General features: G+C 37.2%; 3 protein-coding genes across 3 annotated transcripts; all 3 read left to right on the top strand.

The window, feature by feature from the left end:
• Nucleotides 1-2,715: 2,715 nt before the first annotated feature.
• LOC137192466 (UDP-glucuronosyltransferase-like) lies at nt 2,716-8,715 on the top strand. Its single transcript, XM_067603196.1, has 5 exons — nt 2,716-3,663; nt 4,983-5,114; nt 5,354-5,441; nt 5,754-5,973; nt 7,900-8,715. The coding sequence occupies exons 1-5, from the start codon at nt 2,803-2,805 to the stop codon at nt 8,180-8,182; spliced, it is 1,584 nt and encodes a 527-aa protein (XP_067459297.1). The 5' UTR covers nt 2,716-2,802; the 3' UTR covers nt 8,183-8,715.
• A 4,109-nt stretch (nt 8,716-12,824) lies between these two features.
• On the top strand, nt 12,825-15,660 carry LOC137192462 (granzyme B-like). Its single transcript, XM_067603192.1, has 5 exons — nt 12,825-12,966; nt 13,220-13,367; nt 13,694-13,826; nt 14,163-14,426; nt 14,594-15,660. Exons 1-5 carry the CDS (start codon nt 12,915-12,917, stop codon nt 14,744-14,746), a joined length of 750 nt encoding a protein of 249 aa, XP_067459293.1. The 5' UTR covers nt 12,825-12,914; the 3' UTR covers nt 14,747-15,660.
• Nucleotides 15,661-15,820: 160 nt separating this feature from the next.
• LOC137192463 (mast cell protease 4-like) lies at nt 15,821-18,428 on the top strand. The gene is made up of 5 exons (XM_067603193.1): nt 15,821-16,535; nt 16,809-16,956; nt 17,283-17,415; nt 17,748-18,008; nt 18,176-18,428. The coding sequence occupies exons 1-5, from the start codon at nt 16,484-16,486 to the stop codon at nt 18,326-18,328; spliced, it is 747 nt and encodes a 248-aa protein (XP_067459294.1). The 5' UTR covers nt 15,821-16,483; the 3' UTR covers nt 18,329-18,428.
• Nucleotides 18,429-18,440: the final 12 nt, after the last annotated feature.

Here is an 18,440-nt window from a genome sequence, read left to right as displayed (position 1 = left end):
GTGTCTACACAGGAAGTATTTCAGCCACATTTTTTTCCATTGTCTGTCTCAGAGAGAACAGATACATTTTAACCAAAACTGTCTCCATAAGTTAAATATGTAAGTGCAAGCCAACATTAATGATTCTGTTTTGGCTTTGAGTGCTGTCAAAGCATTTCTGAGGGCACAAGAGCATTGTGACTGAACCATGACTGCTGACGTTGTTATTGCAAAGTGACCGGTGTAAGACAGTGCTGTAGGCTTAAAGTGGTGATGGTTAGTGTTGGAACATCCAACCATGACAGCAACACAACACAGGAATGGACATGAACCTGGTCACCCTGTTCTTCCCTGAAGATAAAAAGTCACACCCTAAACTGGCTGATGACACTAACAACACTCTGCCCGCATCCTCCTGTGGTCAGATCAAGTGTAGACAAAACGAAGTGAAAAATGTTTTAATGTGGCGAGGCGGTCATAATCAATTTCGATTCCGGCCACAGACCTTTGTTGCATGCCATAGCCCTCTCTCTACCCATGATTCTGTTGATGACTTTTCAATAAAGGTAAAAATTCCATAAAATAAACTTATTTTTTTATTAAGCTAGGAATCAAATTTAAAACTAAATTATATTGCTTTAACCCCTTAACATCTACCCTTTTTATAGAATGTTTGCCTATTTGGCACACCCAAATGGAAAAGCTTATAACTGAAGAACTGTAAGGCCATGATGCATGTATTAGGCTTCATTTGACAAGTGACATATTCTAGTTTCTGGAAATGTGCTTGTTTAGCATGTGGCTAAAACACAAACAAAACCACATCAGTTCAAATAAGGCTCAAAGAAGTGTTTTCGGTCCTCGTCTATCATGAGTCATATTTGAATAACAATAATTAAGACATGCTTTATGCCAGAACTATGCAAAACACCATATACCTTCTACATCTTGTCAGCCTGTATAAAACACAGAACCACATATGTTCTCATTCAGACCCTGAGGGACAAGGTGGTACAGAGTTATCTTCCCCCTCCCACATGAACAACCTAGCTACAAAAGCCCCATGGAACTTTTAAATGTGGGAGTTGTTGTTGTTGATTCATTGTGATAATGTCATGAAAACCAATCATTTTCAAGACGGGAGCACATCTCACACATGTCAAATAAGACACTTTGCCACTATGTAAGTTGTTTATAGACTGGAGTGATTATGCTGCAGCATCACATTATGTGCGAACGGGACACGGAAACTCTAAAACACTGAAAGTTATGGTATTAGAAGTTGCTGAAAAGGACATTAGAGGGGGCGACTGCCTAAAAAGACTACTCTGATACAAGACCTTTTGGAAACCAATGAAATACCCAGTCTCAATGATGAGATAGACTTTTCTCCTTTTTTGTGAAATATTACTCCAGGAATAATGAAAAAAAAGTATTTTAATATAAGGAACTATTGGTGACGATCATGATTTTGTAGTCAATATGTGCTTGTAGTCATGAACAGAAAAATGTGGACCAGGCTATAGATTGATGAATTTATCATGTGTACATATGGAAAGGATTAGGTCCACTTTGACTTGATAGCCACATTATATCTATCTTCCTTTTAACATTCAGGTTTGCCCCCTCCCCTCCCCTTCACTCCTCTCCTCTCTCTCTTCTTCCCTTCTTTCCCTCTCCCTTCTATTGATGATTCATCACTTCCTTGTTTTTGATCAATAGGCTAGCACACTGATAGAGAACCATCCTCCCACTCAACTCATTAGTGTAACACAATCTACAGTCGGTATGTGAGCCACCTCTGACAATGACACTGATAAAGACTTATGCGGGTCGCAACGCATTGGTCATGTTAAATACATATTGCCATGTAAAATAAAGGCATTTTAATTCTGCACAAACCCTACAGTGTGCCTTGGATCTTTTTGAAGCCATGCAATGAGCCTTGTACAACAGTTACTTTCATAGAAGGTTTCCTAAGGTAAAGCAAGTTGTAACCAGGGTTAAAATTCCATGAATTACATTGTTGTTTTGATGTTATCACCCCCTCCAAAGAGGAGGGTGTCAGGTTCCTCCTACGAAAGGCTTCGCACGCCACTGGTCTTCTCACACAATGGTTATAGGTATATGTGTGTGACTAGAGAGAGTTGAAAAAAAAGACAGCTCACGCAATGGCCCATTAAGCACGCATGTGTCTGTGTTTCAGGGGGAGGAGAGAAAGGAACAGCCAAAGTAAACAGAGACTTTACACTGCTTTGAACAAATCAATGAGCAGTCCAAGCTGGAAGCAAAGCTATTATGACTTGCAAGTCTTACTGATCTTTAATCCACAGCTGAAGAAAACACATACGAATACAAGCAGAAATTGAATGCAAGTAAAATACATTTCATAAAGAAAGTAGCATGATAAACAAATTGAATAAAGAAAAACGTTTTCTTTTGGTTTCACCAAAGAGACTAACACTGTATATATAGTACTTCTATTGCACTACTTTACGTACCATGAGAACAAAACTACTCACAACTTACAATATAAAGGGCGTGCAAAGTATATATAAAGTCACATAAGAGAATGATTAACTGGAGACAAAGTCAGACTGCTAGACTTTACCACAACTTCCACTGGGAATCTCGCTCTCCCTGTCTTCCTGTGGTTACGTAACATCTCGTGTGATATCGCAGCCTGAGCTTCCTACAGAAATTACACACTCACTCACACGCACACTCACTCACTCACACGCACACACACACATAAAACCACCTCTTAACAACAGCCACAAGTAGTCCTTACAACAAGTCAGCTTGCAAACCAGAGAGGAGGCAATGAGCAGCGGGGTGTGGTTTCCTACACTGGGGCTGATGGCCTGGCTGTGCTGCCTCAGTCTGGGGCCCGTTCAGGGGGGGAAGGTGCTGGTTATGCCTGTGGATGGGAGCCACTGGCTTAGCATGAAGATTCTGGTGAAGGAGCTCATCCACAGGGGCCATGAAGTTGTGGTCCTGGTGCCTGAAAGCAGCCTGTTGATCCGAGGCTCAGAGAGCTACAGGACTGAGATCTACCAAGTGCCCTACACCAAAGCTGAGCTGGACGAAAATTTAAACGAGCTCAGGGATGGAGTGTTCCTCAAGCCACCAGCAATCACAGATATGTTTATCAATGTGCAACGTTTGATTAACTTTACTTCTATTCAGGCGAAAGGTTGTGAGAGTTTGCTTAACAACAAACCTCTAATGAGTCGAATGCAGGGAGAGGGCTTCGATCTTATGCTAACAGACCCCTTTCTTCCCTGCGGCTCCATCCTGGCTCATGTCTTTTCCATACCAGCTGTTTATTTCCTGCGTGGACTTCCATGTGAGTTGGATACAAAGGCTAACCAATGCCCTTCTCCTCCTTCCTACGTTCCTGTGTCCTTCTCTGGTGGAACAGACACCATGACCTTCCCACAGAGAGTCAAGAACATGTTTATGCGTCTTGTGGAGTCCTACTTGTGCCGCATAATGTATGCCCACTTTGGGGACCTGGTCAGCCGGTATTTGGGAGACAACATGACCTACAAGGATCTTTTAAGCCATGGTGCTTTGTGGCTTCTCAGATATGACTTTACTTTTGAATGGCCCAAGCCTGTCATGCCCAACATGGTTTTTATTGGAGGCATCAACTGTGCGAAGAAAGCTCCTCTGCCAGCAGTGAGTATATAAAGAATGTATGCCAGAGTAAACAAGCATGAATCACATCTGGATTCACTTAAAGCAAATCAGATATACTTGCTTGTTTAGAGTCAAGCTAAAGCAAATCCCTTAAACCTTGTTGTAATGAAATACAAAAACTACACTGAAAAACAGAAAAGTGTACAGACATCACAGTTTCAGAAAATTAAGTCATTAATCTTTTATGTTTTCTTTCAGCAGCAGTAGTTTTCAGTAAAAAAAAAAAAAAAAAGCTCTAACAGACAAATTGTGACTAAACATATCTGGAGCATCTAGCAGCTAAAGAGCCAAATATTTTCCTCAGCAGTTAGACAAGACCAACACTAAAAGGGGAGTAAATATTCAACATAAATTTGACTCCAAATTAATGTTGCTCCATGTCTGTCTGATGTGTAAACAGGTAACTGTTTGCTCACGTTAGCCAAAAGAACTTTATAAGATGAGATTATGTCCAAGATATACGTTTTTCAGCTGTTGTGGATTTCTTCTGACCCCAAGTAGCCAAAAAATTTCATAAAATAAAAAAGATAATGCAGCTTTAAATGATAGATGTCTTTGTTCATGGCTTAAAAGACTAAAAAACATTTATTTGTTTAGTTTTTTGTGCAGTGTGAATGAGTCAGCACTACAAAAGTGTTTTTGGCAACACACATAGTAAGTGGGAAAGATTCCAGGATTATTTCTGCATTAATGCTTGCGAAGACAGACAGGAAACAGCTGTGTCAAAGTATAGACGAGTCCCTTGTTTCCTTGTATTATTTTGTATCCCATACATAAAATAATCATAACATACATTGTGGAGTCTGCAAAGTATTTCCTTCATTTTGTCTTGGGGAAAGAAAGCCTTTACACTTTTGAACTGAAATAGGGACATAAATGTTTAACAAGAACTCTCAAGGGCAAAATACTGATGCTGGAATGATTAGTTTGACTGTTTATTATGATTTGTCATGAGTTGGCCCTTAACACTGTGAAAGATGGAACATCTCAATCATGGAATGTGTAGAGAGGAAGTGAGGGGCCCATTTGTGTTGAGGAGTATCAAATACTTAACAAAAGCAATGTTTTTTTTTTTTATTTTCAACTCTGCTGCACATTTTAATCTGTTAATGTCAAAGCCTGAAAAAAATTTCCAAGACACCAGTGCAATACACCATATGCTATTTGCTGTGAGATTACTATATGCATATGTAGAGATATGTAGGTTTCCAATATCAGTTTCCTACTTGATCAACTTCCATATACCCTAAAAACTGAGATTTTTTCTAAAATTCATTTTTGCTCCAACCTCCCTGCAGGACTTGAAGGAGTTTGTGGATGGCTCAGGAGACGACGGCTTTATTGTCTTTACCCTGGGCTCAGTAGTGTCCAGCATGCCTGAGGAGAAGGCTAAACAGTTCTTTGAGGCTTTTCGGCAAATTCCACAAAGGGTAACAATCACTTTAACAGTTTAAAACAGTTCATTCAGATTCAATCAGATCACCGACATCAGTCTCTGCAAATAGCTACTGATTACATTGATTAGACTGACATTTGTTCTTTTCTTTTCACACTCAATGCCCTAGCCAGACTAAGTGATAAGACCATGTCCCCTGCCTTGCCTTGCTGAAAAATGTCAAACAATCATTACATAAATAGTTTGTACATAGAATTGTATTATATGTTTAAGGTTGTGTGGAGATACACTGGAGTGATACCTGACAATGTACCCAAGAATGTAAGACTTATGAAGTGGCTACCTCAGAATGATCTCCTAGGTATGTTCATACCATTCAAACTAATCAAAATATATTGTTTTTGTATGTGTTTTAGATAGTAGTCACAGTGATAGAACATTAGAGATTCTTAAATTAAAAGATAATTGAATAATTTTCTTCAAATGTTACCTCACTTTCATTTAATGCTTTTATTTTATCATTTTTTAAAATATATTTACATAACTTCAACATAACATTAAGTTCATTTGGACACATTTTCTGGAGTGTCATTTTAAAAGCACATTTAACTGATTATATCAAATGATCATAATACGGCATTTACCTACTTGTGGCTTTTCCTGTGTTCCTCAGCTCATCCCAAGGCTAAGGTCTTCATCACTCATGGAGGTACCCACGGTATCTATGAGAGTATCTGTAATGCTGTTCCCATGTTGATGTTTCCACTGTTTGGGGACCAGGGAGACAATGCTCATCGCATGGTGGTCCGCGGTGTTGCAGAGAAACTCGGTATTTATGATATGACAACTGAAAGCCTGTTGGCGGCGCTAAATAAAATAATCCATGACAAAAGGTAAGACATCTGGATATGAATTCAAGATAATTATCGCTTAGTCATAGGCTATATGGATTTTTTTTTTAATCACTATAAAAGAATATATATAAATAAGGCAAGTAAAATTAAGAAAACCTGGACTGAGAAAAATAATAAATATTGACTTTTGTTGTTAATTGTTTTGAGGATGAAGTGTGTTTAACTACATATTGGAATATAATATATTTTCAGTATTTGTTTGTCAGCCATGTCACTGCACACACATGGTCCACCCACACAGGTGTTTTCACTTATGCTGCCTGATTAGACCTCTTATCTGGACTGTAATGGGACTCCTCTCTCTCCTGTTAGCTATGTTGATGATTTGTGGAGTTTTGTACAGAAACAAAATGTATGTTAACTTTCAGTGTTTCATATCAAAACACATTGTTTCCTTCCTCATACAACATTTGCAAAGCCAATTTCTTTAAATGTATTTTTTTCTGCCATTTTATGACTTTATTAGCTAGCAACAGAACATCTCTTGCTCTCTTTTTTTCACTCATTACAAAACTATTTCTTTCACTGTTCATGTGAACAACAAAGCACAACACTATCAATGACACTATTAAATTAATCTGCCTTCAAGAGTGGCCATTTGGAACAGCTATAAACACATTTGATTATGTTGAAATTCACTCAAGTCGTTGTTCACAGTTTGCTGTAGTGGTGGCGGTTTATTCGTATTCCAGATGATAGATTCAGATCTTTACTGACACAGAGAAGATCTGAGACCGTAGACTGACCCAGAGCAGAGGGCAGAGGAACAGTTATACAGTGGGCTGAGAGGTAGTGATCAGACTATATGCAAATACAGTTGTGGGTAAAGGAATTGTGATCAGATCAAAAGGAAGGAAGGACACGTTTGCGTTCACACCTTACAATGTGACAAAGGCAAGATCAAGGGTCAACTTGATTGTGAATTTGACTCTCCCAGACAGATGAAATCAAAGGCCAGAAACAGGAGGGGGTACTGCATTTAGACAGGATCAAAAAGGTCAAATCAGCAGGGGTCAAAAGGAAGGGCAGACACAAAGCTGGCACATTGTTGATCAAGGGGTTGTTCCCAGACGTCACTTCATTATCAAGTCTCTACCCAAATGTGTGATTCCTTCCTCAATTACACAAAACATCATAAGACTTATTTCTTTTCCAGCATAACCCGGCTCTTAAACCTCCATCATTCTGGAGTTTGGTGACCTGGTGAATGTAATTCCCAGCGTAACTCCAACCAACATCATCCTGAGCAGAGTTCTAATTAGAATGAATAAGTGAAAACACCTGTGTGGTTTTGCAAAGTCTTTAAAAACTCCAATTATCACAACCTCTAGTTCATTTTTTTGAAATGAATACAAATTTTTACTAAAATCTTTCATTAGTATTACATAATATATGTACTGATGTACTGGTTCAACATGATAAACAAATGAAAAAGTTTTTAAAAACAACATTTTTGCACAGTTGTAGCATTTTTATTTAATTCCATAAGAAGATTAATTCATGGAGATGGTCTGCAGTAATGATATATAGTAATATATATATATATATATATATATGTATATATATATATATATATAATATACTTTAGGCACTTTCTCTTTTTCTCCAGTTGTATAGTTATTTGTATTAGTTAGTCATTTCCAGTCTAGGGTGTATCTAATAGCCTACAAATTTAGAGTTACCAGTTTGTTGTTGCTGCTGTTGTTAGGGGTTAAGTAATCTTATTATTATTCAAAATAGTTTACCTAACGTATCTTTAGACTGATATTTACATCTTATTTGACATATTTATGCTATAAACAGTGATGTATGTGAGGATATACTTTGGGTCTTCTGATTATCATTAACTGGAGATCATACCATTTACTGTTTTTTTTATTTTGCCACAATGTTATCTCTCCCCAGATACAAGGAGAAGATAGTGAAGCTGTCCAAGATACACCTGGACCGTCCTGTTCAGCCTTTAGACCTGGCTGTTTTCTGGACTGAGTTTGTTATGAGACACAAAGGAGCCGCACATCTAAGGGTGGCCGCACATGATTTGAACTGGATTCAGTATCACAGCCTGGATGTCATTGGCTTTTTGCTCATCATTCTCATAACTGTTCTGTGGGTGACTCTCAAATGCTGCTTGTTCTGCACCCACAAGTGTTGCAGAAAGGGGACTGCAAAGAGAAAATCAGAGTAGAGTTTTTAAATACAACATTGATTAGGTTTTCTAAATTCTGTGGTGAAGTGAATAATGGAAGTTGAAACACTGCAATTATATTTCATACTGATGCACTGTATGTAGTGTGTGTGTGTGTGTGTCCTCTCAAGAAACAAACTTCAATGCTAAAAAAAATTGTTTTTTAACCAAATCATCACAAAAATGTATTTGTAATGTTTTTTGTTTTTTGTTTTATAACAGGGCAAGAAAAACGCTTTAGGTATTTCCTCTTTTTAAAGTTTCTCCAGTTATTAGACTCTTGTTGTCGAGTCCTCCGCTTGGCATGAAAATGGTTTTAGGGGGTAATTTTGGTTATTAAATGGTTGAATAATTTACTTGGCTTTTTATTGTTTTATTATTACCACATGGTCTGACAACCTTTTCCTGTAACCAAACACGTCAGGAAATATGACACCCTTTGGCAGCCATATCGGGGGTCCACAGCTGATCACTTTTCTGAACTTATGCCCCAAAAGTTGGTGTCTCACTAATAAAGAAAAGATCAAATATGATTCATTTGTGTTCTGCTTTTAGCCTAAACATTGATAAGACTGATGTGTTTAGATAATCAACTTATCTGCCCAACAATCTGCTGACCAAGGTGCCATATTGTTAATATTTTTAATAGCTAACAAGAGCTAACAACACATCTGAACCCTCAGAGAATGACTCATCTAATCAGATCAGATAACTTGTATTATCTACCCAAAGAGAATGATCACCCAACTCTGCAGTCCCTCTAGCTCTTTTTATATGGAGTTTTATACCGTTCCAAATATTTACTGTTTTGTCATTTTCAGTCGCAGCAGACAGCTGTTTTCAGTGAAAAGGCTCTTAAAACAATGCATAGCACTTAAAAGCAAATAGACAAAGTTACTGACTAGATGGTGAAAACAGTGTAACATTTTGCAGCTAAAGAGCAAAGTATTTCCCTCAGGAGTTAGTGGAGACAAAAAAACTGAGCTAAAAGGACAGGGAATACTGGACTTACATTCATCATAACTCCAAATAAATGCTAATGTTGCTCTGCTGGATGTGTAGGTAACTGTTAAGGTAATGTCAGTGTTGTGTTTACAGCTTGTTTCTGCTGCCCCCAAGTGGCCCAAAATATTTATTACAGGTTTCAACTACAACATTTTACTGACAAATCACTCTTCTTAATTGCAATATCTTGAGGGATTACTGTCTGGTGAAGCAAATGTCATACCTGGAAACTGATAACTACAACATTTTTTAATCACACATTTTGCCAGAGAGCAGTAGTTTTCAGGAATGTACCAAAGAGCACTCAAAAGCTGTTATTAGGGAAGTAGAGTGCTGTTCACTGTTATTTACAAAGTGATACAGGACTTTGAACCAGTGACCTTTCAGTAAGTTCTACTTCAGGCCCACAGGCTGCTGCAAGTTTGCTGATGAGTAAAAGCTGCGTAGATGCATCATCTAACAGCCAATTATCTTGCCTTGAAGAATGTTTATGGGAGTCAGTCTTCACTTTTGTCCACTCGGACTTCACCTCTTTGACTTATGTGGAAGCTATGTGGATATTCTTTAATTCTCCGTGCTCCATCAACATTGTGGCAGCACGGCTCTCCAGCCACAGAGAGAGAGACAGGAAGAAAATATGTGTCATCTTCTAGCAAGGTTGTACTGACTTCAGTGAAATTTACCTGCACTTCATTGGAGTAATTTATGTGAGCTAAACTGGAATAATCTCACTATTAAATATAATTTCACATGAATACGTGAAAAAATGTGTCCCATTGTCATTATACACCAGACAACAAAATTGTTCAATGGATGAAAAACAGAGTGAATTTTGACATTCATACAGTAAAAAGTATAAAATGTCAGGCACAAATTGTGAAATTTACCCTTAGGGTAAAGTCAGAAGAAAGGCCTGTTGGGACCTACTCCATTGTGAGTTGAACAGCAAAACTGTGTCATTTTTGATTAATCTTCTTTTTCTGGAAGAACAGAACTACCATACTTTGTGTAGCTTTCTCAAATTTGAAGCATTAATGGGTTTTGTTTTTTTTTTTGGGAGGGGGGCTCATTATGTGCCTAACCTGTACAGACAAATCACAAAAAGCTATGTAGTCTCACAATTATTTGTATTGTTTTTATTATGATTATTATTAATACATTTATGCATTGACACTTGCCACTTTAGAGCTCACTGCATCCCCAGTGTCTTAGGTTAAAGTTGAATTCAATATGGCGACAGCAGTCATTTTTTGTCACTGAGCAGAGTTTGACAGTGAGCTTGATGAAATTGTGCCAGAATATTAAATATTTATTTATGCCCACTAAATGTTTTAAACAGTACACCAACTGCACACCAGACATTTCACTAGTATTACTTTTAATATTATCATATCGAAGTACTGTAAAATAATTAACAACGCAAAGTGCCTCTGTAGTCTTAGTTTGAGTGTTGCTCCCTCTTTACTACTGAAATAATAGCTACACTAGCACCTGCATTTTTTTAGTCTGTGGTATTGACACACCACAGCAGCTGCAGAGTGTTTAGTGTTGGTTACCCTGTCTGCCTGTCTTGCAGAGGTTTGGGTAATGCGGGTGGAAACATTATTGCTCTAGTAATACTTTGCACATCTTCCTGTTTATGTCCGTAAACGTCTGTGGGTTGCCTTAAAGAAACTGCCTTATACAAACTGCACATGTGGCAACTTAAGCAAGCATTCTCACATGTTTCAGTATACATCCTAAATTTTCCTTTTCATAATTTCTCAGAGCTACATTTAATAATACAGTCATATTAAGTGTTCTTCATTTGAAATTCAATGAGTTCCAACTCATTAACACATAATAAAACCACAATTAATTTGTACTAGACTATCCACTTCTTGCACAGATTAGAAGCTGATGAAATGAGGACTGACTGCTCAGGGTGCCTGCCTGCTCTCCCCGGCAAATCAATGGCTCAATTTCAAATCCACCTGAGCCATTCATGCTTCTGGAGAATGTTGTCACCAACACCCTCGACTGAAATGAGAACACCACCTTATCAAGATGGCCCCACAGAGCTCTGTCTATGGCAGCTGAGAAACTGTAATACTTCACAACCAATCCTGGTCTAATGTTACACCATAATGGAAATCCTCTCCTCCATCAAAACCTCAGCTGCACCTACTCAAAGGAATACTGGGAGAACATTGTCTGGACATCTAATCCTATGAGTTTCCTTCCACAACACTGCAAGATATCAGGGCAAACAAAAGATGAGCATTACCACCAACTGTGCCCAGACAGACAACCATCTGTGCAAAATCACTTTTATACTGGCCCATTAACACCAGCACTTGGTGTATCAAGCCTTCTAGGAATCCCTAGAAAATTCCACAATCACCAAAACTGCTCGAAACCCTACATGAGCACAGTTTCCTCCATTGCATGGTAATGTGCTGCTGGAAAACACATGTATTGTGAATGTCACTGCCATCTGTAGGGTAATGTGTATTGTATAGACAGCTTGACATGTTACTGTCCTGACATGTCCTTATGTCCTCTGCTGCTGGTCTTTTAGAGGTTGGAAATCAGGCACATAAGAAAATTGGGGATGCTGCTTTTTTCAGCTGTGCCACAAAATTATGGAATTTTCTACTGAGATATATCAGAGAGACTAACTCAGAAGCTAGTTTTAAAAAACTGCTAAAAACACATTTGTACAACTTGGCATTTTATCAGCTCCTTTCCTTACTGTAACGCATCCTCTGGTTTTAATGACCTTTTATTGTTTTATCCACATATTCCGGTTTTATTGGCCTTTTATTGTTTTGTTTGATTTATTTGTTTCTGTTTCTTTTTTCTTCTTATCTGTTTTTATTTATCTTTTATTTGTCGTAAAGCACTGTTGTAAAGCTAGATTGATGTAAAGCACTTTGAGCTTCAATCCTCGTATTAAATGTGCTATACAAACATTATTATTATTATTATTATTATTATTATAAGTCTTAAGACTAAATTAAAACATTGCAGAGAAAAATACTAACTCAGGTTGTCTATTTAAAAGCAAAATTCAAATTCATTCTTGCAATGAAAAAAAACAATTCTTAAAAATTGAGTGATGAGTAAATGAGTAATTGGGTGTGATAGGTGCAAAAACATTGTGGTTACTGTGGTATTAATACATACTTTCCATGACCATTGACCTCTTACCACACTTCCTTTCCTTTAGAGTAAATGCAGCCTACTATGAAAAAGAATCAGTCAAGCATGTGTATAATAATTCTTATCATCGAAAAATGATCACTCACAGCTTCTTTTGAAATATGATTTGTCACAGGTTAGTTTTAGGGATTTTTCAGGCCAGTAGTAGATGGGTGAACATCTGATCAGAAATCTTTCATTATTCATTATTTTTTTCACTGCAACATAAAACCATAATCCAGCAAACAGAGGCAGCACAAAAAGACACTCTGTAGGCAGTGAAGTGCTACAACAATAAGATTATTAATGGCTAAACAAAACTGTTTGGATGCAACACAGATGAAAGGTTAACACACGTAACTTGATCATCCCACAAGAGGGTCTCGCTCCTGCTGCAGTGAAAATGGTGTGATCTCAGCTCCTCTGTGCAAGAAAGACTTTGCCCACAAAGTTTCCGCTGTGGGAGTTGGATGGTTGACTACAAAAGGTGGTAGGGGCAGCAAAGCCAGACAGACTGTTCAGCTTTCATTCTTGCACAGCAACCATGATACATGCATATTGCATTATATTTGTCTTCCAGCTACTCTCCCTCACTGGTAAGATCAAATGAAATTCCTTTCAAATTTATTGAAAAGTGACTCTAAATCATCTTTATAATAATAATAATAATAATAATAATAATAGCATTTTTAGGGTCATCTGTGATTTTTTTTAAAGAGGCCTTCTTAATGGATAATGATTAGATTGGGTTAAAGCATCATTTTGATAGTCTCAATCTGTAATAATTTGGCTGCTGAGGATTTTGTATCTTGTAATCTGTGTATTCATTTTACCGTCTCTTCATGTCAGGGGCTATGGAGAGCAGCATAGTGGGCGGTAAGGTTGCAAAGCCTCATTCCAGACCCTACATGGCATCACTGCAGATCCGTGGACACCATACATGTGGCGGGATGCTCATTCGGGAGGACTTTGTCCTAACTGCAGCACACTGCAAATAGTGAGTTTATTTTACATCATTGAATGCTTCTCAATGAGCCTGTGTTTGTTATATCTAATAGATTTTAAATGATTTGTGACATATTAATGATACGTCAGGATATATGACAACATACAGTATCTGCTCTAGCCTGAGGTTAAGAACAACACTATGAAATTTCCTTAAAACTATTTTTTTTTATTGATGCATTAATGCAGAAATTTTGATTGACACTTTTTGTACAGTAATTCTTACTTCAAAGTTGTAATGTTTTCAAGTCCCTTACAAAGTGTTAAGTGCTAAGTATAAATAAATGATTTACATTATTTTTGTCCCATGGTTGTCAGTCCTGAGCAAATGACGGTGGTACTTGGAGCACATAACATAACCAAGGAAGAGAAAAGTCAGCAACGGATCGAAGCGGAGTACATTCCACATCCAAAATACAAAGAATACGATTATGACATTATGCTACTTAAGGTAAACTAAAATTCTGTAGATTCTATATCAAAGATGCACTTATGTGTTTAAAAAACTGAAATCTGGAAAGTATGTTGTATAACATTTAGCTGCAGTTAATTCCATCATTTCAGTTTCATTTTTTCACAGTGTCTTTTTTTGTGATTTAAAGTTGCACTAATTTCACACATTTGCAACAAAGCAGATGAGGATGTGAGGATTCGATGCTATAGCTAAAATCTCAATGTGGCTTTAAAAAGACGAACTCAAACTGAAATTTCTAATACATGAGTTTACTGAGTTGTGCATCAAAGTGCAAAATAACGAATGATGTTCTGACTCTGTTCTCTTTCACAGTTAAAAAAGAATGCCACACTTAATAAGTATGTGAAGACCATTAAACTTCCTAAGAAAGACGGAAAAATTCCAGCCAACATTAAGTGTAATGTTGCTGGCTGGGGCTTAACTGGAGACAAGAAGAGAACTATGTCAGATGTACTGAGGGAGACCACGGAGAAGATGCAATTCAGCTTTGAGTGCAAAAACAAATGGAAAACATACTTCAATAGTGAACGAATGCTATGCACCACATTTACCAAAAAGGAGGGAGGCATTTGCCAGGTGATCAAACAGACCAACAAATAAGCCACCAACTATTAAGTACATCAAAATACACCAGTAATGCTGCTAACAGAAAATTTCACAAACTTGTTTCCTTTGTTCATGAAAAACAGGTGTAATCTCTTCATGGACTACTAAATCATGTGTTTCTGTTGTCTTTCTTCTAGGGTGATTCTGGTGGACCACTTATCTGCAACACCAAGCTTCACGGGATAACAGCTTTTACCTACAGCGATGATTGTAATAATCCAGAGTATCCCCATGTCTTCACTAAAATCCACTTCTTTCTTCCCTGGATTAAGAAAGTGATGCAGGGATAGGGGGATGTTGTGTGAGCCAGAGCCACAATTCAGAGGGCAAGAATGCTGCCGTTTCTTCACTTTATTATTAAATAATGCTTGAAGCTTATATGTGTGAATGTTTTACATGTAAGAAAATATACAATAGATTGCATTATTTAAAATCAGAGGGAAAAAAAGGTGAAACTGAGTAATTTAACACAAAATTTACAATGTACATTCATATCATCTGCCTCTGTCCTTTAACAACATGTCTGTCTTTTAATTTCTGAATTGTTCCTTTTTGTAAATTCTTGTGTAAGTTTGGTTAGCTTTGCTTATGTTTATTTTTCTAAGTCTGTAAAGAATCCAATGCTTTTGTGATATATGCTTGAATCTTATTGGAAATAAAAAAACTTACAGAATAGATACACATTCAGAATGATTTTCATTAAGGAGAAATAACAGTCAAAACGTGGTGGGTAGGTGGGGGGTTTGCAGAGGGGCAGGTATAGAAAGTATGTGAGTAAGTGTGATGGTTGAATTGTGTTGTAAAAGCCCACAGGCAAATGTATCTTGTGCACACTGAATCATATGTAGCTCCATCTGGTGTACAGCAGAAAGAATACAATAAGCTGTATGAGGCTTATTATCTCTTGTGAAGCTGTTGCTGCTCTTGTTTTTATTACATATTTTAACTCATCTCAAGCCATTTTTTTTTTCATCAAAAAGACACTTGTGTGAAGAGTTAATCAGACATCATTCTTCTAAATTCCAGGATCAAGTGTGTGTGACGTAGCATGTTGAGTCATACAAACACCCACTGGCATTTTCTTTAGTAAATGCTTACTTGTTGGTTGTTGAAAATTAGTAACTAATATTAACAGCTTGAATGGACCTAATCTAATTAACCCTCTGCATATTACACCAAGGTTGAGAAGTCCACAAAGTCTGAGTACAATGAAGGCCTGAATAGACCTCCAGCAGACAAGTGCCTGGGCTTATCAGGCTCAGTTATGTTGCATGCTTACTTTGTTTTAAGTTTTAAGACTAAATTAAAATATTGCAGAGAAAAATGCTAACTCAGGTTGTCTTTTTAAAAACAATCAAATTCATTCTGGCGATGAAAAACAATTCTTAGAAATTACAGCCTTATTTGTGTGTGTAGTTTAGTGTGTGAGGTGTTTGTTTGCATTGTGGTTACTGTGGTATTAATACGTACTTTCCACATGACCATTAACCTCTTACCACACTTCCTTTTCTTTCAGAGTAAATGCAGCCTACAATGAAAAAGAATCAGTCAAGCATGTGTATAATAATTCTTATCATCTGAAAATGATCACTCACAGTTTATTATTGAAATATGATTTCTCACAGGTTAGTTTTAGGGATTTTTAAGGCCAGTAGTAGATGGGTGAACATCTGATCAGAAATCTTTCATTATTCATTATTTTTTTCACTGCAACATAAAACCATAATCCAGCAAACAGAGGCACAAATAGACTTACACTCTGTAGGCAGTGAAGTGCTACAACAATAAGATTATTAATGACTTAACAAAACTGTGTGGATGCAACACAAATGAAGGGTTAACACACGTAACTTGACAATCCCACAAGAGGGTCTCGCTCCTGCTGCAGTGAAAAAGGTGTGATCTCAGCAAGACTTTGTCATCTGCCCACAAAGTTTCCGTTGTAGGAGTTGGACGGTTGATTATAAAAGGTGGTAGGGGAAGCAAAGCAAGACAGACTGTTTAACTTTCATTTCTGCGCAGCAACCATGATACATGCATTTTGCATTATATTTGTCTTCCAGCTGCTCTCCCTCACTGGTAAGATCAAATGAAATTCCTTCAAATTTATTGAAAAGTGACTCTAAATAATCTTTATAATAATAATAATAATAATAATAATAATAATAATAATAATAATAATAATTGCATTTTTTAGGGTCATCTGTGATTTTTTTAAAGAGGCCTTCTTAATGGATAATGATTAGATTGGGTTAAAGCATCATTTTGATAGTCTCAATCTGTAATAATTTGGCTGCTGAGGATTTTGTATCTTGTAATCTGTGTATTCATTTTACCGTCTCCTCATGTCAGGGGCTATGGAGAGCAGCATAGTGGGCGGTAAGGTTGCAAAGCCTCACTCCAGACCCTACATGGCATCACTGCAGATCCGTGGACAACATATATGTGGAGGGATACTCATTCGGGAGGACTTTGTCCTAACTGCAGCACACTGCAAACAGTGAGTTTATTTTACATCATTAAATGCTTTTCAATGAGCCTGTGTTTGTTATATCTAATAGATTTTAAATGATTTGTGACATATTAATGATACGTCAGGATATATGACAACATACAGTATATGCTCTAGCCTGAGGTTAAGAACAACACTATGAAATTTCCTTAAAACTATTTTTTACCGCTACATTAATGCAACAGAGATGATGATTGACACTTTTTGTACAGTAATTCTTACTTCAAAGTTGTAATGTTTGCAAGTCCCTTGCAAAGTGTTAAGTGTTAAGTATAAATCAATGATTTACATTATTTTTGTCCCATGGTTGTCAGTCCTGAGCAAACGACGGTGGTACTTGGAGCACATAACATAACCAAGGAAGAGAAAAGTCAGCAACGGATTGAAGCGGAGTACATTACACATCCAAAATACAAAGAATACGATTATGACATTATGCTACTTAAGGTAAACTAAAATTGTGTAAACTCCATATCAAAGATGCACTTATGTGTTTAAAAACTGAAATCTGGAAAGTATGTTGTATAATATTTAGCTGCAGTTAATTCCATCATTTCAGTTTCATTTTTCAGTGTCTTTTTTTGTGATTTAAAGCTTCGCTAATTTCACACATTTGCAACAAAGCAGACGAGGATGTGAGGATTCGATGCTATAGCTAAAATCTCAATGTGGCCATAAAAAGACGAACTCAAACTGAAATTTCTAATACATGAGTTTACTGTGTTGTGCCACAAAGTGCAAAGTAACAAATGATGCTCTGACTCTGTTCTCTTTCACAGTTAAAAAAGAAAGCCACACTTAATGAGTATGTGAAGACCATTGGACTTCCTAAGAAAGACAAGAAAATCAAAGCCAACATTAAGTGTGATGTTGCTGGCTGGGGCTTAACTGGAGATGAGAGACATCCGTCAAATGTACTGAGGGAGACCACGGAGAAGATGCAATTCAGCTTTGAGTGCAAAAACATATGGGAAACACACTTCAATAGTGAACGAATGCTATGCACCAAATTTACCAAAAAGGAGGGAGGCGTTTGCCAGGTGATCAAACAGACCAACAAATAAGCCACCAAATATTAAATACAACAAAATATACCAGTAATGCTGCTAACAGAAAATTTCACAAACTTGTTTCCTTTATTCATGAAAAACAGGTGTAATCTTTTCATGGACTACTAAATCATGTGTTTCTGTTGTCTTTCTTCTAGGGTGATTCTGGTGGACCACTTATCTGCAACACCAAGCTTCACGGGATAACAGCTTTCACCTACAGCGATGATTGTAATAATCCCAAGTATCCCCATGTCTTCACTAAAATCCACTTCTTTCTCCCCTGGATTAAGAAAGTGATGCAGGGATAGGGGGATGTTGTATGAGCCAGAGCCACTATTCAGAGGGCAAGAATGCTGCCGTTTCTTCACTTTATTATTAAATTAAGCGAGCAAACATTTAGAAAATCAATTAGTTTTGAAA

The sequence above is a fragment of the Thunnus thynnus genome, chromosome 11, assembly GCF_963924715.1.
Source record: "Thunnus thynnus chromosome 11, fThuThy2.1, whole genome shotgun sequence".
Lineage (NCBI taxonomy): Eukaryota > Metazoa > Chordata > Actinopteri > Scombriformes > Scombridae > Thunnus > Thunnus thynnus.
Note: the sequence above shows the minus strand (reverse complement) of the source record. Positions and strands in the feature narration are given on the sequence as shown.

Excerpts from the sequence above, each read along its gene's own strand:
- LOC137192466 (XM_067603196.1), top strand. The coding sequence starts at position 2,803 with ATGAGCAGCGGGGTGTGGTTTCCTACACTGGGGCTGATGGCCTGGCTG. Across the intron at positions 3,664-4,982 it reads AGAAAGCTCCTCTGCCAGCA|GACTTGAAGGAGTTTGTGGA; the intron begins GTGAGTATATAA and ends ACCTCCCTGCAG. Across the intron at positions 5,442-5,753 it reads ACCTCAGAATGATCTCCTAG|CTCATCCCAAGGCTAAGGTC; the intron begins GTATGTTCATAC and ends TGTGTTCCTCAG.
- LOC137192462 (XM_067603192.1), top strand. The coding sequence starts at position 12,915 with ATGATACATGCATATTGCATTATATTTGTCTTCCAGCTACTCTCCCTC. Across the intron at positions 12,967-13,219 it reads CCAGCTACTCTCCCTCACTG|GGGCTATGGAGAGCAGCATA; the intron begins GTAAGATCAAAT and ends TCTTCATGTCAG. Across the intron at positions 13,368-13,693 it reads ACTGCAGCACACTGCAAATA|TCCTGAGCAAATGACGGTGG; the intron begins GTGAGTTTATTT and ends CATGGTTGTCAG.
- LOC137192463 (XM_067603193.1), top strand. The coding sequence starts at position 16,484 with ATGATACATGCATTTTGCATTATATTTGTCTTCCAGCTGCTCTCCCTC. Across the intron at positions 16,957-17,282 it reads ACTGCAGCACACTGCAAACA|TCCTGAGCAAACGACGGTGG; the intron begins GTGAGTTTATTT and ends CATGGTTGTCAG. Across the intron at positions 18,009-18,175 it reads AGGAGGGAGGCGTTTGCCAG|GGTGATTCTGGTGGACCACT; the intron begins GTGATCAAACAG and ends TCTTTCTTCTAG.